The sequence below is a fragment of the Colletotrichum costaricense genome (assembly GCF_030867565.1).
Source record: "Colletotrichum costaricense strain IMI 309622 chromosome Unknown Scaffold_11.1, whole genome shotgun sequence".
Taxonomy (NCBI): domain Eukaryota; kingdom Fungi; phylum Ascomycota; class Sordariomycetes; order Glomerellales; family Glomerellaceae; genus Colletotrichum; species Colletotrichum costaricense.
This window is the reverse complement of record NW_026848240.1, coordinates 206062-223550: the sequence shown is the minus strand read 5'-3', so window position 1 is coordinate 223550 and position 17489 is coordinate 206062. Positions and strand designations below refer to the sequence as shown.

Genomic DNA, 17489 nt, shown 5'->3' with positions numbered 1-17489 from the left:
CGTAGACATTTCATGAGAACGTGAATCTCATAAGATTGGGACAGCTTCGATGGTGGATTCTGTCTTTTGCGACCCTTCCTGCAATTGGTTAATGTTCCTCATCGTTCCAGTCGCGGTATTGATGAGATTTTCAAAAGCGCTCAAATGATTGTATTCCGCTATTCTGAGAAGGGATCCCGGGGGGGCGTAGGTTTTCCCGTCTAGTTTCTGAATCTACTTCGTCCAAGCTGGACCGCTGAAGAGCATCGCAGGTCATTGAAAGATGACGACCTAGGACAACAAGCCAATCGGCAGTCTGTAAGTTACCAGCTTGGTATAATTATAGTTTATCATTGCTATTAAATGCTGCTGCAGCCTTCAAGTTTGGTAATCGTTTTACCTCCCTCCAGGTTCCTCTCAAGTCCAGTATGGTGTAACTACATAATGGGACGGCTCACGTGTGTGCGCGATGGAAGAACCCGTACGCTTTTCAGGTGGCTTGTTTGCCCAGTCTTCAAGCTGTACCAAATATCAGGAGATGTTCTTGGCTGCGACTAGTGCAATTCACATTCGAACAGTCTCGTCGCACGAGTGAGCCACAGTCATGCCCCAAAGGCTGCGGCGAACAGACTTGGAGTACTGAGCAATCTTGAACTCAACACCCCACCTCCTGGCTATTGACGCTGTTGTCAAAGGTTTTCAGCCCTTAGCCGGCGTTATCGGGCGCAAGTACGGAGTCTCTGGATAATTACCGCTCAGTAAGTCTGTCAACGATGACGATTCTGGGAGAACATGGCTGTCGTGCGATACTCCGCGCATCTCGCATCAGACCCGCGGAGGATCAACCAGTCAGATGACAACGCATGGCTCACTAAAGAGGCTTCCCGATATTCCGCACCCAAATCGCGGTTGGCTGTAAACACGCCTTACAGACGCCCTAGATCGACGCAGGCCCCCGGCGACTGCGGGGTCGATATTCGCCGACACTTTGAAGACTCTCCGCTTTCGGGGTGGTTGATCGGGATCCGGCTGGCCGTGCCGTTATCAAATGCTGCAAGCTGATGCGGGGAATCTGCTGACAGCTTATCCAAGCTTGAACCATTCATTACACGTACGATGTCAAGGTCGTGGAGTAGAGATCGTTCATCATATAAATCACTCGCCTGCTGCAGCTTGCAGCATAATTACTTCCAAGTCTTTGACGTTAAAGAAAGCCATTATGTCACCCAATACATTCAACATCTCCTGCCTTTGCGGCGGCGTCTCGCAGCAGGTTCAGTCTGTCGTTGCTCACGGAGAGACTCTCAAGTTGTCCATCAACCATGGCGACGTTGATCGACACGCCACAGGCATTCTCTGCGCCTCTTACTACCCCATTCATGAACCTCATCAAACGGATGATACGACTGCGTTTCATGGCGTTGACGGGTGGACAAGATACTTTTGCAGCACGTGCGGATGCCATGTCCTGAGACGCAGAGATATTGATGGAGTGACTGTGTGGGAAGCAGCCACTGGCGTCCTACTGCATAACACGGCCGACGACGTTGGCGCGGACGCGTGTTTTGCAAGGCACACCGGCGTTTCCGATACCAAAGACGGCGGGATCTCGATATGGCTGTCCGAGATTGATGGACAGCGGCTAGAATCGACGACAACGCCGGTCACTCCATCATCACAGTCCACGACGAAGCTTCCTCCCACGCCAGCTGGCTGTTCAAAAGACTCTCTGCACGCCTCATGCGCCTGTGGCAGGGTGAGCTACCACATCACACGGCCAACCGAAGAAAGCTATCTACCGCACTCCGGCTTCCCCGACCTACAATATGCTCAAGTCGAACATTCCGCCGAGTTTATGAAGAACCCCGACACCGTCAAGTGGTGGATTCGAAGCAACGGCACAAAGTACTTGGCTGGAACCTGTGCTTGCCGGTCTTGCCGCCTCATCTCCGGATTTGAGGTTCAGACCTGGGCATTCGTCCCCCGATGCAACATCTTCTTTCACATCCCCGGACCAGACGACGGCCAGTCCGGAATCCTCCCTCTCAACTTCGCAGACTTGCCCGCCGGGGTCGTGAAGACATACGAATCCTCACCTGGTGTCTTTCGTGAATTCTGTGGTAACTGCGGTGCAACGATATTCTGGCGCGACAGTTGGCGACCAGATGTCATCGACGTCAGCGTAGGGCTTCTTCGGGCAGACGAGGGTGCGCGGGCCGAGACGTGGCTAGACTGGTGGACGGAGCGATGCAGCTTCGAGGAAGAGACGGAAAGGGGTCGATCAGGGGAGCCCGCGCGCATTGCCAGGAGGCTCATTGACGGCCTTGAACGAGGCTTGCGCTCAGGGGCCCAGTCAAAGTGATGCAGCTTGGTGCTACGGCAATAGTCATAGGTGATTCAATCAGAAACAAATCGTTCACCGTGAAGCTCTTTGCAGGTCGCTAGCAGGCCTATAATAGGCAATTTGCAGAATCACGTTCTTCTTGGCGAACAAGACAACAAATCATTTTTGCTACGGGCTATAGAAAGATGGATCGATCCGGCAATCTGAAATCTGGATTCTATTTTCTTACCCCTGAGATTAGCCAAGGATACCCGAGTCATCCCATGTCCGTTCCAAGTTTCGCAATGATTGCACTGCTTTCCAATTCGGATGAAACAAGCGGGTTTCTATATCAATCCAGAAAACATGAAAACAGTGCCCGTGAACTTATCAAGCATTGTTTAAGGGGCTATTTCGACCGGCTTCCCAGTGGGATAGACTTGGCGTATGACTCGGGGGTCCCTTTCGGGCCTGCCAAGCGCGCCGGGCCGGGCGGGGCCCCCTTAACGGACGGACACGGACTCTGTCAAAGGTCGGGCCCGCGGCGCCGGGTCATGTGGAGGGACACGTGGGATATTGGCAGTATACTGGATTCATGGGACCGGAGTTGGTGGGATACCGGGCAGGCTCATACTTACCGACTTCTCCAGGTCGTCAAGCTGAACTCACCGTTGTCTGACCGAGCGGTTAGTTTACTTGGCATGCTTATGTGCCTTGGTGACAGCTACTCGGATCGATTCCAAGCCCCGCAATCCTTTGTGTGCTGACAGCTTACTGCTGCGCCTCGGGGTAAGGGTAGCATCACAGAAACTCTCACTTGCAGGCCATTCTGTATCGTTGCACAGGGAACGTCTGTCCGTATCTTCACAAGAGGTCTAGTTTATTGATGCACATCGTTGTTCGGGATGAGTCTAAAGCGAGTATCGCGCCACTTCTCACTTTCAAAGAATGTAATACCGACTAGACCAAGGAGCGCTGACGAACCGAGCCTCCTTTATTGGTAGCTGAAAATAGAAGAGAGCATCACCCGCTTATGCAGTGTGATGGAGTTGGGCCCTCAAGCTTGGCATGCACAGCTCAACCTAGTCCGCATCGCGTCGTTGGTTTGAGTTGCGACATCAGGTCGACGACATGTCTGCTTTCTTTGAGTATCTTGGTGCTGTGAGCTATTTTCATCTTCGTCTGTACTGGCAGAGGAACGTGGGCATCTGATTTGTACGTCTTGTCTTACAATTTCCAGACAAGGCGGTAATCTTCTTGGTTTCTGACTTTGGAGTACAATTACAACGAATGTTAGTAAGGGCTCGCTCGATATGGGACACAAGTGTTCACGACTTGAAGAACATCTAGTCAATTGCTCTCGGATGTAGACATGTCCGCGACGGAGTTTCCCTGGCGAAGCCAATGCCATTTGAATCCGATACAAGCCCATGATCAGAAGCCGAGACGGGCATAGCTTCCTGAGCGGGAATCGGTTCACTTACACTTCCTTGAGCTTACAAACATTGTTGGATCTCACTCGTGACTACGAAATCATGTTGCATGAACTCGGCAGTGAGGTAGTTGGATGCCAAATAGTAAACTTCTATGATGATCCATGCTGACCCTTGAAGTTGGTTCATCGCCGAAGACGAATAATATTGAGTAGTATTAAGTCCGATGAAAATTGACTTAGTAGCTCAGGTCTGTGAGTTGGGAAACTTTTGACTTTGCATGCAACTCCAAGGGAAGCTGGCAGAATTGATCACATGGATCACGGGTTGCATTTGCTTGTCCTTCCCAAATGGAAATGTCGTCCGCCTCGGCATCCTAGAGCAAAGTCAATTGAAGACAATGGTAAGTTGAACGGAGTGAAGAACGTGTCTATTGTCACTGTGATCCTTGACGGCTTTGACCGGCGTCCTATAGAATTGAGGCAGTTTATAATCACAATAGGGTGCAGCCGAGTCGATCAAGGTTTCCAAGTTTACTTTTGGTATAGTGGGAGGGGGAAAAGCGATATGATTCATCATTGGTAAGTTTGCGCGCGTGGAAGGGTGTGAGATGAACCCCGAAAAACAAATCTCCCAGTTCTTGAATTGCCCATGCTCCCCTCCCCCTATGCTGTGTGGCGTTCCCCGAGATGATATCGCAAAAGTAAACTTTCCGTGCCCCCTCAATACTGCATCCTTCGTATAGGTAACTATAGCTGGTCGTGCACGTGCTGGGGTGGACATGGACAGTGGTCTGTGGAGGAGAAAGATTATAGCATGCCACGGACACCGCGGACGCATATTTGGTACGGCAGAGACGAAAGAGGGTAATGTTTCCGGCAACTAAGTGTGCAGTGCCCAGCCAATGTGGTTCGACACATTTCTAGTACAGGCTCATGACCCGTCGGCAAGTGGGTGTCGGCCGAGTAGCAAAACCAGTGTACAGGGATAAACGTGATTCAGAGAGTTGCACGCTACGGTAGTTGACAGGGCGGCAATCTCATTCTCATCTCAGCCACTCCCAGCGTCAGATTCTACCTCTGCTGTCGCCGTGCTTCCCAGTGCGGCTTACCCCAGCAAACTCCCAAGGGCCTCCGGGTTCGCAGTTCCAAGCCAAGGGAATGGTGTTGCGTGTCCAAGGCCCAAGGGGACTCTGCATGTGATGAGAAGCCACCTCGCCAAGCATCTTGGCAGAACAGGTGGACGGGGTGACTGATGTGGCTATACAGTATTACTCGGGGGCAATCTTTTGGCACGGGCACAGCCGGGGTCGCAGGATTTTCGGCCGACAGCTCTTTTACTGTAAGGTGCATGCACGAATACTCGCGTACCTCAAATCTAGCCTTCCTGTTCAGGATGGTGGTGCTGGCTGGGTTGGCCCGGCCTGTCGAGGGTTTCTTTCGTGCTTGCAGCTGGCGTGCTGATCTACCACGCCGCCTGGCTGCATCCCATCCCGCCCGCATGTCTGTGTGGGTGGTGTCACCTTGCAGTGTGTCTGTGGACTGTGGTTCCGAGTGTTTCTGTGCCGTGCGTTCCAGTCGAGGCCGTTGAAGGCCGCCATCAACGGCCGGCCGGCGCGCGGGGATGGATCGTCGAGGAGGGTCGTCTAGGAGGGGGGAGGCGTTCGGGTTCCAGATCCTCCCCTCCAGAGGCTTGCTTTTGCTTCTTTCCACACCCAAACACTTGCCCGCCGCCAGAGGGAGGTAGGGCTGAGTCAATGCACGATTGATGAGAAGCTTCCTTCATCCCATGTTGGGTGGTCGCGATTTGGGCCAAAACCTTGTGCGACTCTTTAGAGTCTAGACCTGTAATGGCAGGTTGTCTACAGCTAGGTTGTCTAGTCTCCCACCCGGCATTGCATTCGGGGGGTTTTGCTGGGACATGGATTCTCGAGACTCTCTAGGAGCTTCGCTAGGAACAAAGTCGCAAGTCCGCAGAAGCCAGATGAATGACGGAGGCATCAATTAGCCCGTTGCGCGCGGGCAGCTCCGTACATGCTAAGTGTATATGCAGTCCTAACTTCTAAGTGGTGTTTACAGACAGGGTACAGCAGGATATAGCAGGGAGAGGGCGGGTTGATATGATCCGATTTGTTGCTCTTCGGAGTTTAGGGGGCGAAGTCTATTAGATTCAAAAGTGGCTCCCGCAGCTTGGAAACTGTCATCGCACAATTGGTCGCGGTTGGTGTGAATTATTGCAGGCTTTACAGAAATACTACCTTACTCTTCCAGTCACCCAGTAACTTGGCACCGGCCCGCATCATACTGTTGACTGTTGACCATCGGAGCAGGGAGCACAGCTCGTCAGCTCCCCGGATTCCCTAGCTTATGCCTGGCTATGGATCAACATCTGAACTCATGATCCCGGCCACGCCAACTCCATCCTGGTGTGTTCTCCTCCTTGGGCCCCATGTCTTCTCCATACAAGTTGCCGTAAGTTTCACCCATATGGACATCGCTTAGGACACAATCCCCGCCCAAAAGTGTGAAAAGCGGACCAGACCACACCAAAGAGCCATCTGCCAATCTGCGTATGTTCACGCCCATCCTAATCAAACAAGATTGTTATTCCAGGCGCTTATTCTGGATCGCAAACCTTGCCATGGGGCATCTTAGTGCGCAATACCGACTCGACTGCCGTTGTAGGAAGCTTATTACCAAGGCCCCCGTCAGCGATGCCTTGCGCAGCATTGGAGACGCCGGGCTTGGAAGCGGCCTTCGCAGGTCTTGGTATTGTTACTAATCATGGAGTTCTGGAATCAAATTATTCCCACATGGAGATGCTCCATCGTGGCTCGTGGTACCTGCCCAGAAACCGTGTCATTGCTCGTGAGTCGTAGGTCGTCACAGTTTATTACTTATGTCCTGGGGTTCGTCCCATCTTGGAATAAAGATCTGTTTCCTCTTCTTCAGGAACACACTCATCTCTCACCCGTTGAGTCTGCTACCCCCCGGTCTCACTCTCACCTAGTCATTCCTTCTTTGAACGTCCTCTGGATCAACCTGTCTTGTCAACATGCACGCCAAACTTTCAAGCTGCCTTTTGGCAGCTTCTGCTCTCCTGCCCGCCGTCACGGCTGAGGGTTGCCCTTTCGCCAAACGCGATGGTTCCGTCACCAGCGAGCTCCCCAAGAGGGACACGGCCGAGGGCTTCGGCCGATGCTCGAGAATCAGCAACCAGGCTGGCGGCGGCACCCGCAGCCACGACTGGTGGCCTTGCCAGCTTAGACTCGATACTCTTCGCCAATTCCAACCCGCGACCAACCCGTATGGAGGCGATTTCGATTACACTGCGGCTTTCAACTCTTTGGATTGTGAGTAGATTCTATTGGGAGGGGGAAGAATAAACGATGTGTGGGAGGATCCTCACTAACACCCCACGACAGATGAGGCTCTGAAGAAGGACCTCCACACCCTGATGACGGAGTCCCAGGAATGGTGGCCCGCCGACTTTGGCCACTATGGCGGTCTCTTCATCCGCATGGCCTGGCATAGCGCCGGCACTTATCGCGCCATTGACGGCCGAGGTGGCGGTGGAATGGTGAGCCGTTTTTTCTTCACTGCACCTCTTGGCTTATGTTTTACTCTCTTCTCTTTGGCTATGCTATCCCGAAAGTCCTTCCCTCCTCCCCCCCGCTCTCCCGGTCTTCCTAGTGCTTTCCCACTTGGCACGAGGTAGCTGGAAGAAACACCGCGCTGTAACCCCCCCCTCCATTTTAGCATATTTCTTATTCCTTGCCTACCGTTGCACTTGATCATCTCTTCGCGGTCCTATTCGTCTCGCATTGGAAGATCAATTGGTTAGACGGAGGTTTTTGTCCTATCCCGGATCAAAGCCAAGAGGTGCTAAAGCATCTCCGTCGGCTTTTTCTCCACTCGCACCGCGTCACGAAATATGGACCTGGGCTGTTTGCATCTTATCACATCTCTGCATCAGTTTGATTCTTCTTGAGGACTGGCGTTTACTAATATTGGACTGCTGCAGGGCCAACAACGTTTCGCTCCGCTTAACAGCTGGCCTGACAACCAGAACCTCGACAAGGCTCGCCGCCTGCTGTGTAAGATTTCCCATCCTTATGCGCTCTTTTGTGATTCGGCCCACCCATGTTCGACTTGCATCATCGACTCGGTAGCGATATCCACTTTGCCGTGGCTCGATGGCGCGAGTACTACGTAGAGCGATGTTGTGGGGCTCTTGAGAGATAGAGAGAGAGAAGAAACGTTTGCTAATCCTACCTCTTCCATGTTTTACAGGGCCTATCAAGCAAAAGTACGGCAACAAGATCTCATGGGCCGACTTGTACTTGCTCACCGGCAACGTCGCCCTCGAGTCCATGGGCTTCACCCCCCTTGGCTTCGCCGCTGGCCGTCCCGATACCTGGCAATCCGATGAGTCCGTCTACTGGGGTGGAGAGACGACTTTCGTCCCCAAGGGCAACGATGTCCGCTACAATGGCAGCACCGACATCAACGAGCGCGCCGACAAGCTTGAGAAGCCCCTGGGTGCTACCCACATGGGTCTCATCTACGTCAACCCGGAGGGCCCCGATGCCAGCTCCGACCCCGCCGCTTCGGCCAAGGACATCCGCGTCGCTTTCGATCGCATGGGAATGAACGATGAGGAGACTGTCGCTTTGATCGCCGGTGGACACGCCTTCGGCAAGACGCACGGTGCTGTGCCTGCAAGTGAGTTGCACCTCATTCACGCGTCCCCTCTTCACCATTTCGGTGCTAGTCGGACGAACGCGCAATAATAGAGCGTCTTCGGAGAGAGCTCCGGCTCACCCCCGGGAACACACGATTTTCACCGCCACTTTTGGAACATGCAAATGCTGACCGGCGTCTCTCACAGGCAACATTGGAGGCGAGCCCGAGGCCGCTGACCTTGGCGAGATGGGTCTCGGATGGCACAACAGCGTTGGCGATGGCAACGGTGTCAACCAGATGACCAGTGGTCTTGAGGTTGTCTGGACCAAGACCCCTACCAAGTAAGTCATGATTGTGATGAGTCTTTTTCCGTTTGCATATGATTTGCGCCCCTCAGGGTCTTGGCACTCCAGTCACTCCCATTCCCCCCTTCTCACTCACTCTTGAGAGGTCTTGTATCTCTCATTTGCCGAATACTCGCCTTTGAGAGAAAGAGAAGGTCATGGGAGAAATGATGAGGCGACAAACGATGAGGCCAAGAAAAGCTATTTATACACCAACCACACCGGGTGATTATGCAGTGACACACCGACGCTAATCCTTGTACCTGCAGATGGAGCAACGGCTACTTGGAGTCTCTCATTCACAACAAATGGACCCTCGTCACCAGCCCTGCTGGCGCTCACCAGTGGGAGGCTGTCAACGGCACCCTCGACTACCCCGACCCCTTTGACAGCACCAAGTTCCGCAAGGCCACCATGCTCACCAGTGACTTGGCTCTCATCAACGACCCGTCCTACCTCAACATCACCACCCGCTGGCTCGACCACCCCCAGGAGCTCGCCGACGCCTTCGCCAAGGCTTGGTTCAAGCTTCTCCACCGTGACTTGGGTCCCGTCGCCCGCTACCTCGGTCCTGAGATCCCCAAGGAGACTTTCGGCTGGCAGGATCCCCTTCCCGCTAGGGAAGGTGAGCTCATTGACGATGCTGACGTGACCAAGCTCAAGTCTGACATTCTTGGCACCGCCGGTCTCGACGTCTCCAAGCTCGCCTCCGTCGCCTGGGCCTCCGCCTCGACCTTCCGTCACTCCGACAAGCGTGGTGGTGCCAACGGTGCCCGTATCGCCCTCGAGCCCCAGAACAAGTGGGTTTCCAACAACCCTACCGTCCTCGCCGAGGTCATCGACGCCCTGAAGAAGATCCAGACCAGCTTCAACACCGGTGCCAAGAAGGTCTCCCTCGCCGACTTGATCGTTCTTGGTGGTGCCGCCGCCGTCGAGAAGGCCGCTTCTGACGCTGGTGTCGCCGTCACCGTCCCCTTCACTGCCGGCCGTGTCGACGCCACCCAGGAGCAGACCGACGTCCGCGCCTTCAACTACCTCGAGCCCCAGGCCGACGGTTTCCGCAACTATGGCAAGGGCACCGCCCGCGCTCGCACTGAGGAGATCCTCGTCGACAAGGCCTCGCAGCTTACCCTCTCCGCCCCCGAGCTGACTGTTCTCGTCGGTGGTCTCCGCGCCCTCGGCGCCACTTTCGACCAGTCCAACACTGGTGTTCTTACCGCCAAGAAGGGCCAGTTGACCAACGACTGGTTCATCAACTTGCTCGACATCTCCACCGTCTGGTCCAAGACCGACACCGAGGGCGAGACCTGGACCGGTGTCGACCGCAAGACCAAGGCCGAGAAGTGGACCGCCACCCGCGCCGATCTCGTGTTCGGATCCCACGCCGAGCTCCGTGCCATCTCTGAGGTCTACGCCAGCTCTGACGCCAACGAGAAGTTCGTCAAGGACTTCGTCGCTGCTTGGGACAAGGTCATGAACCTTGACCGCTTCGACTTGAAGAAGTACTAAAGTGCTATCCGCACTAACCCAACTGTTTCTATGTTAAGGATTTAAGGTGTTGGCGGTTATTCTTGTATCTACTTTATACCTCATATATTCTTTCGCCTGTACTCTGTCCCCCCTACAGCTCATAATCGCCATGACTCATACTTCAGTTTGGTCGGTCGGCATAAGAAGTCAAGTACCTGCCCTTGAAATCATTTCCAATGCCGAGACACGCAACAGTACTCTGGAAGACTATTCAATTTCTGGAATGTCTGGAGAAATTTCTATGAACTTGTATTGGGCTGACCTGACTTTTTCGACTTCGGCTTGATGAATATCGCAGCTAGAAGCATGCAACCAGAAACGCCAGTAAAGAATGCCCACATCACACGCAAAGCAGACATGTAGATAGCCTTGCTAGCCCCTGAAGTTCCATCGTTCCCATTCTCAGAACCAAGCTTCCCTGCCGTCAGCTCTCCACCACCGAGGTTATGCTGCAACAACACTGTCCCGATGACAATGGACATCGAAGAAAAGAGAGACCTCACAAAACTGAAGGCCGACATAGCAGCCGCCATATCCTTTTGCTCCGTGTGAGTCTGAATTGAGATCATGGGACTTTGGAAGAGCACACCGGCACCGAACCCAGTGATCATTTGAAATGCCACAATCTTGGCCCATTCCGTGCTGATGCCAAAGCTGATGAACAGGCCATTCCCAAGAGTCATGAGCGCCGAACCAAAGAAGATGGGAATAATGTAGTTACCAGTCTTCCGGGTGAACAGCCCCCCGAGCATTGTCATGACCGTGAGCGGAATGAGTAGAGGAAACAGCGTAATTCCAGCGATGATCGGTTTGAAACCAAGGACAACTTGGAAGTACAGCGGGAGGAAATAGTCGTATGCAATGAATACGAAGCTGTGGATGCAAGCAAGGGTGAAAGAGGCAATATTGGTGACCTTTTGGAAGATTCGGAATGGAATAACGGGGTTCTTCGCGAAGCGAGCCTCCCATACAATGAAGAGCGCGAGAATGAGGACCCCAAACAGGATGAGGCAGATGACCAAAGCAGAGTTCCAGGGTACGATGCCACCAGCACCTGTTTCGAGGCCGTAGAGGAAGCAGATTGTGCCACCTATGATGAGAAGGAACCCAATCCAATCGAGGTCCCGAAGACCGGCAATGAATGACTCTTTGGGGGTTTCAACCTTGAGGGTGAAGAATAACACCACCAGGGCAACGCCGTCGAACGGCAAGTTGATGAAGACTATCAAATGTCAGTTCCATGCCACTCCGTATTGTATTTGGGGGTTCCTTCTCACAACACCATCTCCATCCAATCGTCTGTGTAAAGACACCTCCAAGTACCGGGCCGACCGCACTCGCAATCCCATAGACGATGCCAGTCATGCCATAGTACTTGGCCCGATCCTCCAACTTGAAAATATCGCCAATCACAATCGTGACTAGGACCAACGATCCACCTCCCCCGAGCCCCTGTACAGTCCTCCCAGCGATGAGAGCTTGAATGTTCCCAGCCAAGGCCGCGATCAGGCTTCCCGTCATGAACGTTGCTGCCGCAGTCATAATTGTGAGCTTCCGGCCGAATATGTCGGACATCTTAGCCCAGACCGGTGTGAATGCCGTGCTGGACAAGGTGTACGCGCTTCCCACCCACGCGTACTCCGATGCCGTGGCCTGAAGAGTTGCTGCGATGGTGGGTAAGGCCGTGGCGATGATGGTGATGTCCAGGGCGCTAAGCAGAAGAGTCAGGCAGAGGGCACACATGACGGCGCGGCGACGGATTGGGCTCATTTCAGGAGGAACATAAGATGAGGCTGTGATCACGCGATCCAGAGCACTCTGGGTGTTTCCATACTGCTCTGAGTTCGTCTCTTGGGGCTTTTCGGCCGATGTTGCTGTAGGTGAATTTCCCATGATAATCCTGCTAAAGCGACTGACGCCCTGGTGGTCCTTTGTTCCAGGAATCGAATAGAATGAAACGATGCAGACTGTCCATGGAACACACGATGACACTACTGTTGGTATAGTCATTGGCAAGCAGTTCCTTCGAGGATTCTTTTTGTTCCTTTCGATCACCATGTGGCTCGGTTCGGTTCGGTTCGGGGATCTGGGGTAATGCAGGTCGACGGGGCCAGACTAAACGATCACTTGCAGCCAATTGGCCGATCTTTGCATATCAAGTCTCTTGAATTCGCTTTTGATTCATTACTCAGGTTCATTGCATGTCTTTGAGCCCCAGACTGAAATGCAACAAGACTTTCCTCCACCCACCCAACCAAGTCGAATATGCTTAGATATATCGCTCGGCCGGAACAGTCGCCGGGTCTGGTGTTTCCTACCACTCGATGATCTAGTATGCCACATCGGTATACCCATCAGTCAATGGTTTCCACATGCCCCTTGAGTTCCTTTTGGATCCAACCGTAAATGCTCTCCTGAAGTTCGCGGTCCTGGCTGAGCTTCGAACCAGATTCCGCCTTAGCAGTAGGACCGTAGTATTGCCCGCTCTTGGCGTCAGGGCTCACAGCTGCCCAGATCTGCGATAAGGCACCCTTCTCCACAGGCGTGGCGAAGAAGATGGCTGCATACAGGAAAGGTTTGAGAAACATGCCGGTGGAAGCATGGTGAAGATTTGTCGCAACCATCCCCGGATGGACAGGAACGATCTTGACTTGTTTCTCTCGCTTTGACAAGGCCTTGGCGTAATGGAGGTCAGCAAGCTTCGACATGGTGTATCGTTGGGTAGTAGCTCGGTTAGGCATTGTTGTTCGGATCTCTTCGAACTTGTAGATATCGTTCGGGGCTAGGGCGTGAGCACTTGAAGACAGCATAACGACACGCGACTCGGGGTTCGTCTTGACCGTTTCGCGTATGACCGGTAGCAGAAGCTGGGTAAACAGCGCTGGACCCATCACGTTGGTTCCGAACTGGATCTCATACCCTTCCTTGGTAAGGCCCTCGGGGGTCATCATGATGCCAGCGTTGTTGACGAGTATGTCCAATCTAGATTCTTTCTTGAGGAATTCGACCGCGGCAGCCTTGACGCTATTAAAAGATGCTAGATCAAGTTCGAGGAAGATGATGTTTGTTGTTTTGGGGTTCTGTTGTTGGAGTTCTTGGATAGCCTTTTCGGCTTTGTCTCGGGACCTGGCTGCAAGATAAATTCGGGCTGGGTTGTGTTTGCTGAGCTGCCGTATCGTCTCGAAGCCAAGACCGACGTTTCCTCCAGTAACAATAATCACCTGATCGCGAAGATCAGGGATGTTATCGGCGGTGAAGGATGGCATCTTGGGGCGGAGCGTGCAAATGGCTCGACTATGGGGTTTGAACCGTGGCAGGTAGAGAGACTTCCTGATATTAGCAAACGTCAAGATGTTGACAAAAGGGGAAGAGGCGATTTAATACATTGGTCAGAAGTGAGCCTGAATGTGAAGAATGGAGGTCTGATGGGCGGCTGAAGGTGCCACGCGGGAACTTCGACGAGCCCGAAGGTACAATGCTTGATAAGCCAGTCAGTCCAACGAGCCGATCTGGGGCGTAAGCAAGCCATTGAAAGAGGAAGATTCGAGACCAAGGAGGACAAGAGAACGGAGCTGGCTGGGATTTTCTTCGGAAACTTCCAGTCTCGGCTCTCGATTGTCAGCCATAAATTCTATCAGAGGCTCCGGCATTCTCAATGAGCCAACTCGCGACTTCCTCGTTGCTTACACCCTTGTCGGGCAGGTCCGGCCTGGACTCTGAATTTGGTAACGCTCCTTCCCTTCAATGGGAGAAAGTACCTAGATACCTCGCTGTAAGGTACGTAGATTCATCCCTAGATACCTGTGCCGGGCCGTCATGGAAGGACGGGAGCTACGTAGCCGGGAGCTCGGCGTTTGTGTGGGCCGGGACAACGTCCCCGTATCACTCCTTAGACCTCGGTGACGTCCCGACGGTTCCCTGGGCATCTCGCAGCGGATGCTGTCGGCTCGAAACCCACGGAGTCATCCTCGGGGTGTCAATCCTGAGGCTTAGACAAGCATCTACGGACAGCAATTTCTTATCCAGAACGACTCGATCTTCATGGTGATTCGACTCCTATCATTACGCGGTGCATAGATACCCCGTTCTGTAGTGGAGCGCGCTGTGTGGTTGTCTCTAACAATCATGCGAGCCTTGCTTGATGTTTGGACATCAACTGACGACAGACTCGCTACTTCGGGGTTGCGTCAGACGCGTAGAGTTACCTATGGCTGGCGGGGTTTCTGTCGAGGAAATCACCACAGATTATTGTACGAGGTCGCCAGTTCGTAGTGCCCGGCGATCGACAGTATTGTCAAATATGGCGGCGAACCCCCGTTCCGTTGCATCCAGCTCGTGGTGGATGACTCGTGAGTTCTTTGGCTTTAAACAGAACATACGCAGTAAAGGCTCAAAGGAGTCTTCCGGTTCGTCATCGACCGAACAGACCAACCTCGAACCAGCCTAGAACAAGTCTGAAGATTCCTTTTTTGCCCCCAACACTCAAGATGGGCGAATGGCAAGCTGCCCATGCAAGCCCCATCGACAGGGGAGTAAGCAATCTATTTCTGCGACACAGCACGTCCCACTGGACCTTTGAGCGTAGTAGGTTCATCCCAGCCAACAAGGGAGTAAGCAACCTATTAATCCCCCATAGGAACACAATTCTGAAAGAACATCGCCCACAGCATGCTCGATAATCAACGCGGAAAGATATCGAAAACATCATTCTCGAGATGGAGCCGAAGCAAGTAGAGGCACTAGACGATGAAGACGATTGGACGGGCGTTGCGAGCGCCGCCGAAAGACGAAGACGGCAGAACAGGGTTCACCAAAGAGCCTACCGTAGGTCCATTCCACAACCCCGCTGTCAAACATCCTATCCCGTTGGCGAAGAAGGCTGATATTGCAATCCAACCAGGGCAGAAGAGACACCTGAAGCGTATTGCACTCAACGGTACTACAGCTTCGGCTTCAGCAGAGCCTCAAGCCGAGATGTGCCTGATCCCCGCTGCTGCGCCTAATGCGCGTACACCCATGACTTCGTCTCAAATGCAAGAGATGCTTGGGATTTACTATTTGCTCAGATGCGCCGGCATACGCAACAATGTCGCCGAATTCCTGCAGAGAGCCTCTTCGAACTGGACCCTACAGCTCCCTATCCCGCGGGACCTTCCCGCTCTCACAAGACTCAACGCGTTCGACGCGCTAGCAAGAAATGCGCTGGTGTTAGGCATCCCGGTAGAATTGATCGAGAGCGACGATGGCGACTCTCTCTTTATACATCAAGGCCCCGAGCGGCCCGGGTCCAGCGACGTCCTGCCGCCTCATCTCTCACCAACGGCACTACAGAGGACTGTCAAGCATCATCCATGGCTGGACCTATTCCCAATACCGAAGATGAGGGATAACATTCTTCGTGGTATTCAGTCAGGCGCGATAGACGAAGATGAGCTGTGCAACGCTTTAGTCTGCGACCTCTTGGACTTGGACTCCCCCTCCAAATCATCGCCTGTCATATGGGGAGACACCTGGGACTTGAATGGTTGGGAGCTGGGTCCTGAATTCTTCAGGAGATGGGGCGGGCTAGTGCAGGGCTGCCCCGAAGTGTTGATAGCTACCAACTACTGGCGACAAAAAAGAGGTGTAGGGAAAATAAGAGAGATCAACTCGGGCGGCTCGCTGGCATTAGATATCACATAGTGACTGAAAGTTGTGTTTTCGGCTATTTCAGTTGCAACTCCCAAGTCTCTCCCACTCGCTTCTCTCCCCAGGCTTGATGTTCTTCGGTGGCTTTCAACTCGAACCCGGACTTTGCATACAATCGCCGCGCCCCGATCAAGTGGTTATCAGTTGATAAACCAACGCTCTCGAATCCAACCTCCCTTGCAAACTCAACACAAAGTCGTATCAACTCCGTTCCCAAGCCGGACCCTCTTGCTTCCTTTTCTACAAGGAAGCATCTCAACTTCGCTCTGCCTGGTATTTCGCGGTCCTCGATGAGCATGATGGAGCCCAAAAACTTGTCGTCTCTCTCTGCGATCCAGCATCGTTCTTTGGCTGGGTTGAACTTGAGGAGGAAGTCAGCCGTGATTTGGCTGACCATGGCCTCGAATAGCGCGCCGTAGTTGTATTCTTGGGAGTAGATTGCGCCGTGTCGGTGGGTGATGTAGCCCATGTCACCCGGGCGGTGGTTCCGGAATGTGATGGAATTGAGAGCATTGGAGCCGTTGGTTGACGCCATCTTAGCGAATCGACGATGTGCTGCAGACTGGACGAGTACTTGTCCCTTGAGTTCTCAAAGACAATGCAGCGACTGGGAGACTGCAATAGCTAATGATCTGATTGCAAAACTCTGAACCGTCGCCAATTGGATTATCTTATCACTTGTGGGAGGGGGCCTCTCTTGATCAGCGGTGAGCTTGTTCCTGGCCTCGGGCCTCTGGTGGGGAATGTCAAAGTCATGTCATCCAAGGGCGCACTGTACTTAAGCGCCACGCTGCATGTCATGTTTAGTGTCACTGGCAGACACCAGTGACCTCAGAGAGTCAGCTTGGAGGCTTCTAGAGGCTTCTGAATTGGCCCGCGCTCAGCAAAGATACCACTGGCTCATAAGATTTCAGTAGTGTCAAGCTATCATCAGAACTTGGGAATCGTAATGCAATCCTCTGACAGGAGAACCTAGAACTCGAAGCTCAGATACAGTCGCTTGACCGTATATCGAAAAGATTCTGAGAAGGGCATGACCCAGAGCAGTGTGACTAGTCAAGTTTGGTTCTTCGCAGCAAATGACTTACATTCAAGAAACGGGTGAAAGTTCTATACTGCAGCTTTTGTCACTCTCAAATTTAAGAAACCATACCGGGGTTGCTGTACAAGGATGGCCCGACAAGCCCGACTACTACAATGTCATCTCTAGATAGATTGGACTTCAGCGACATGTACCGGCGAAGCACTTGATGGCTGGCGTAACACGCCGTACAACTCCTCCGAACTGCTAACTCCCCTTCGCAAGACATCTCAGAACCTCATTCAACTTCGCCAAGCTCACCTGCACGTATGGCATGTTGAAGTTCATGATAGCCAGACTATGTTCTGGATTTAGATAAAGTCAGACTGCCAGCTCCCACGGCGATGCACCCAAATTGTCACCAAGCATTTCCCACCCCTCCAGTCCAACCATATCATGACACTGAAGGACACCAATAAACCAAAT

At 53.0% G+C, this 17489-nt stretch overlaps 8 protein-coding genes across 8 annotated transcripts, besides 1 other annotated feature; 4 read left to right on the top strand and 4 right to left on the bottom strand.

Annotated features, from left to right (window-relative positions):
- Positions 1-1198: 1198 nt before the first annotated feature.
- On the top strand, positions 1199-2341 carry CCOS01_10431 (glutathione-dependent formaldehyde-activating enzyme; the record flags this gene model as incomplete). Its single annotated transcript, XM_060458586.1, has 1 exon — positions 1199-2341. The coding sequence occupies one exon, from the start codon at positions 1199-1201 to the stop codon at positions 2339-2341; it is 1143 nt and encodes a 380-aa protein (XP_060310388.1).
- A 1781-nt stretch (positions 2342-4122) lies between these two features.
- Positions 4123-4575, bottom strand: CCOS01_10430 (uncharacterized protein; the record flags this gene model as incomplete). The annotated part of the gene is made up of 1 exon (XM_060458585.1): positions 4123-4575. The coding sequence occupies one exon, from the start codon at positions 4573-4575 to the stop codon at positions 4123-4125; it is 453 nt and encodes a 150-aa protein (XP_060310387.1).
- A 555-nt stretch (positions 4576-5130) lies between these two features.
- Positions 5131-5325, top strand: CCOS01_10429 (uncharacterized protein; the record flags this gene model as incomplete). The annotated part of the gene is made up of 1 exon (XM_060458584.1): positions 5131-5325. One exon carries the CDS (start codon positions 5131-5133, stop codon positions 5323-5325), a length of 195 nt encoding a protein of 64 aa, XP_060310386.1.
- A 1464-nt stretch (positions 5326-6789) lies between these two features.
- Positions 6790-10273, top strand: CCOS01_10428 (catalase/peroxidase HPI; the record flags this gene model as incomplete). Its single annotated transcript, XM_060458583.1, has 6 exons — positions 6790-7087; positions 7160-7314; positions 7759-7831; positions 8028-8459; positions 8626-8761; positions 9034-10273. 6 exons carry the CDS (start codon positions 6790-6792, stop codon positions 10271-10273), a joined length of 2334 nt encoding a protein of 777 aa, XP_060310385.1.
- A 260-nt stretch (positions 10274-10533) lies between these two features.
- CCOS01_10427 (major facilitator superfamily transporter) lies at positions 10534-12187 on the bottom strand (the record flags this gene model as incomplete). The annotated part of the gene is made up of 2 exons (XM_060458582.1): positions 10534-11516; positions 11572-12187. The coding sequence occupies 2 exons, from the start codon at positions 12185-12187 to the stop codon at positions 10534-10536; spliced, it is 1599 nt and encodes a 532-aa protein (XP_060310384.1).
- A 461-nt stretch (positions 12188-12648) lies between these two features.
- On the bottom strand, positions 12649-13560 carry CCOS01_10426 (uncharacterized protein; the record flags this gene model as incomplete). The annotated part of the gene is made up of 1 exon (XM_060458581.1): positions 12649-13560. The coding sequence occupies one exon, from the start codon at positions 13558-13560 to the stop codon at positions 12649-12651; it is 912 nt and encodes a 303-aa protein (XP_060310383.1).
- Positions 13561-14110: 550 nt separating this feature from the next.
- Positions 14111-14197: a sequence feature (Short protein (CCOS01_10425, KAK1520306.1) was converted to a misc_feature.).
- An 812-nt stretch (positions 14198-15009) lies between these two features.
- On the top strand, positions 15010-15976 carry CCOS01_10424 (uncharacterized protein; the record flags this gene model as incomplete). The annotated part of the gene is made up of 2 exons (XM_060458580.1): positions 15010-15118; positions 15195-15976. 2 exons carry the CDS (start codon positions 15010-15012, stop codon positions 15974-15976), a joined length of 891 nt encoding a protein of 296 aa, XP_060310382.1.
- A 22-nt stretch (positions 15977-15998) lies between these two features.
- Positions 15999-16517, bottom strand: CCOS01_10423 (MarR-family transcriptional regulator; the record flags this gene model as incomplete). Its single annotated transcript, XM_060458579.1, has 1 exon — positions 15999-16517. One exon carries the CDS (start codon positions 16515-16517, stop codon positions 15999-16001), a length of 519 nt encoding a protein of 172 aa, XP_060310381.1.
- Positions 16518-17489: the final 972 nt, after the last annotated feature.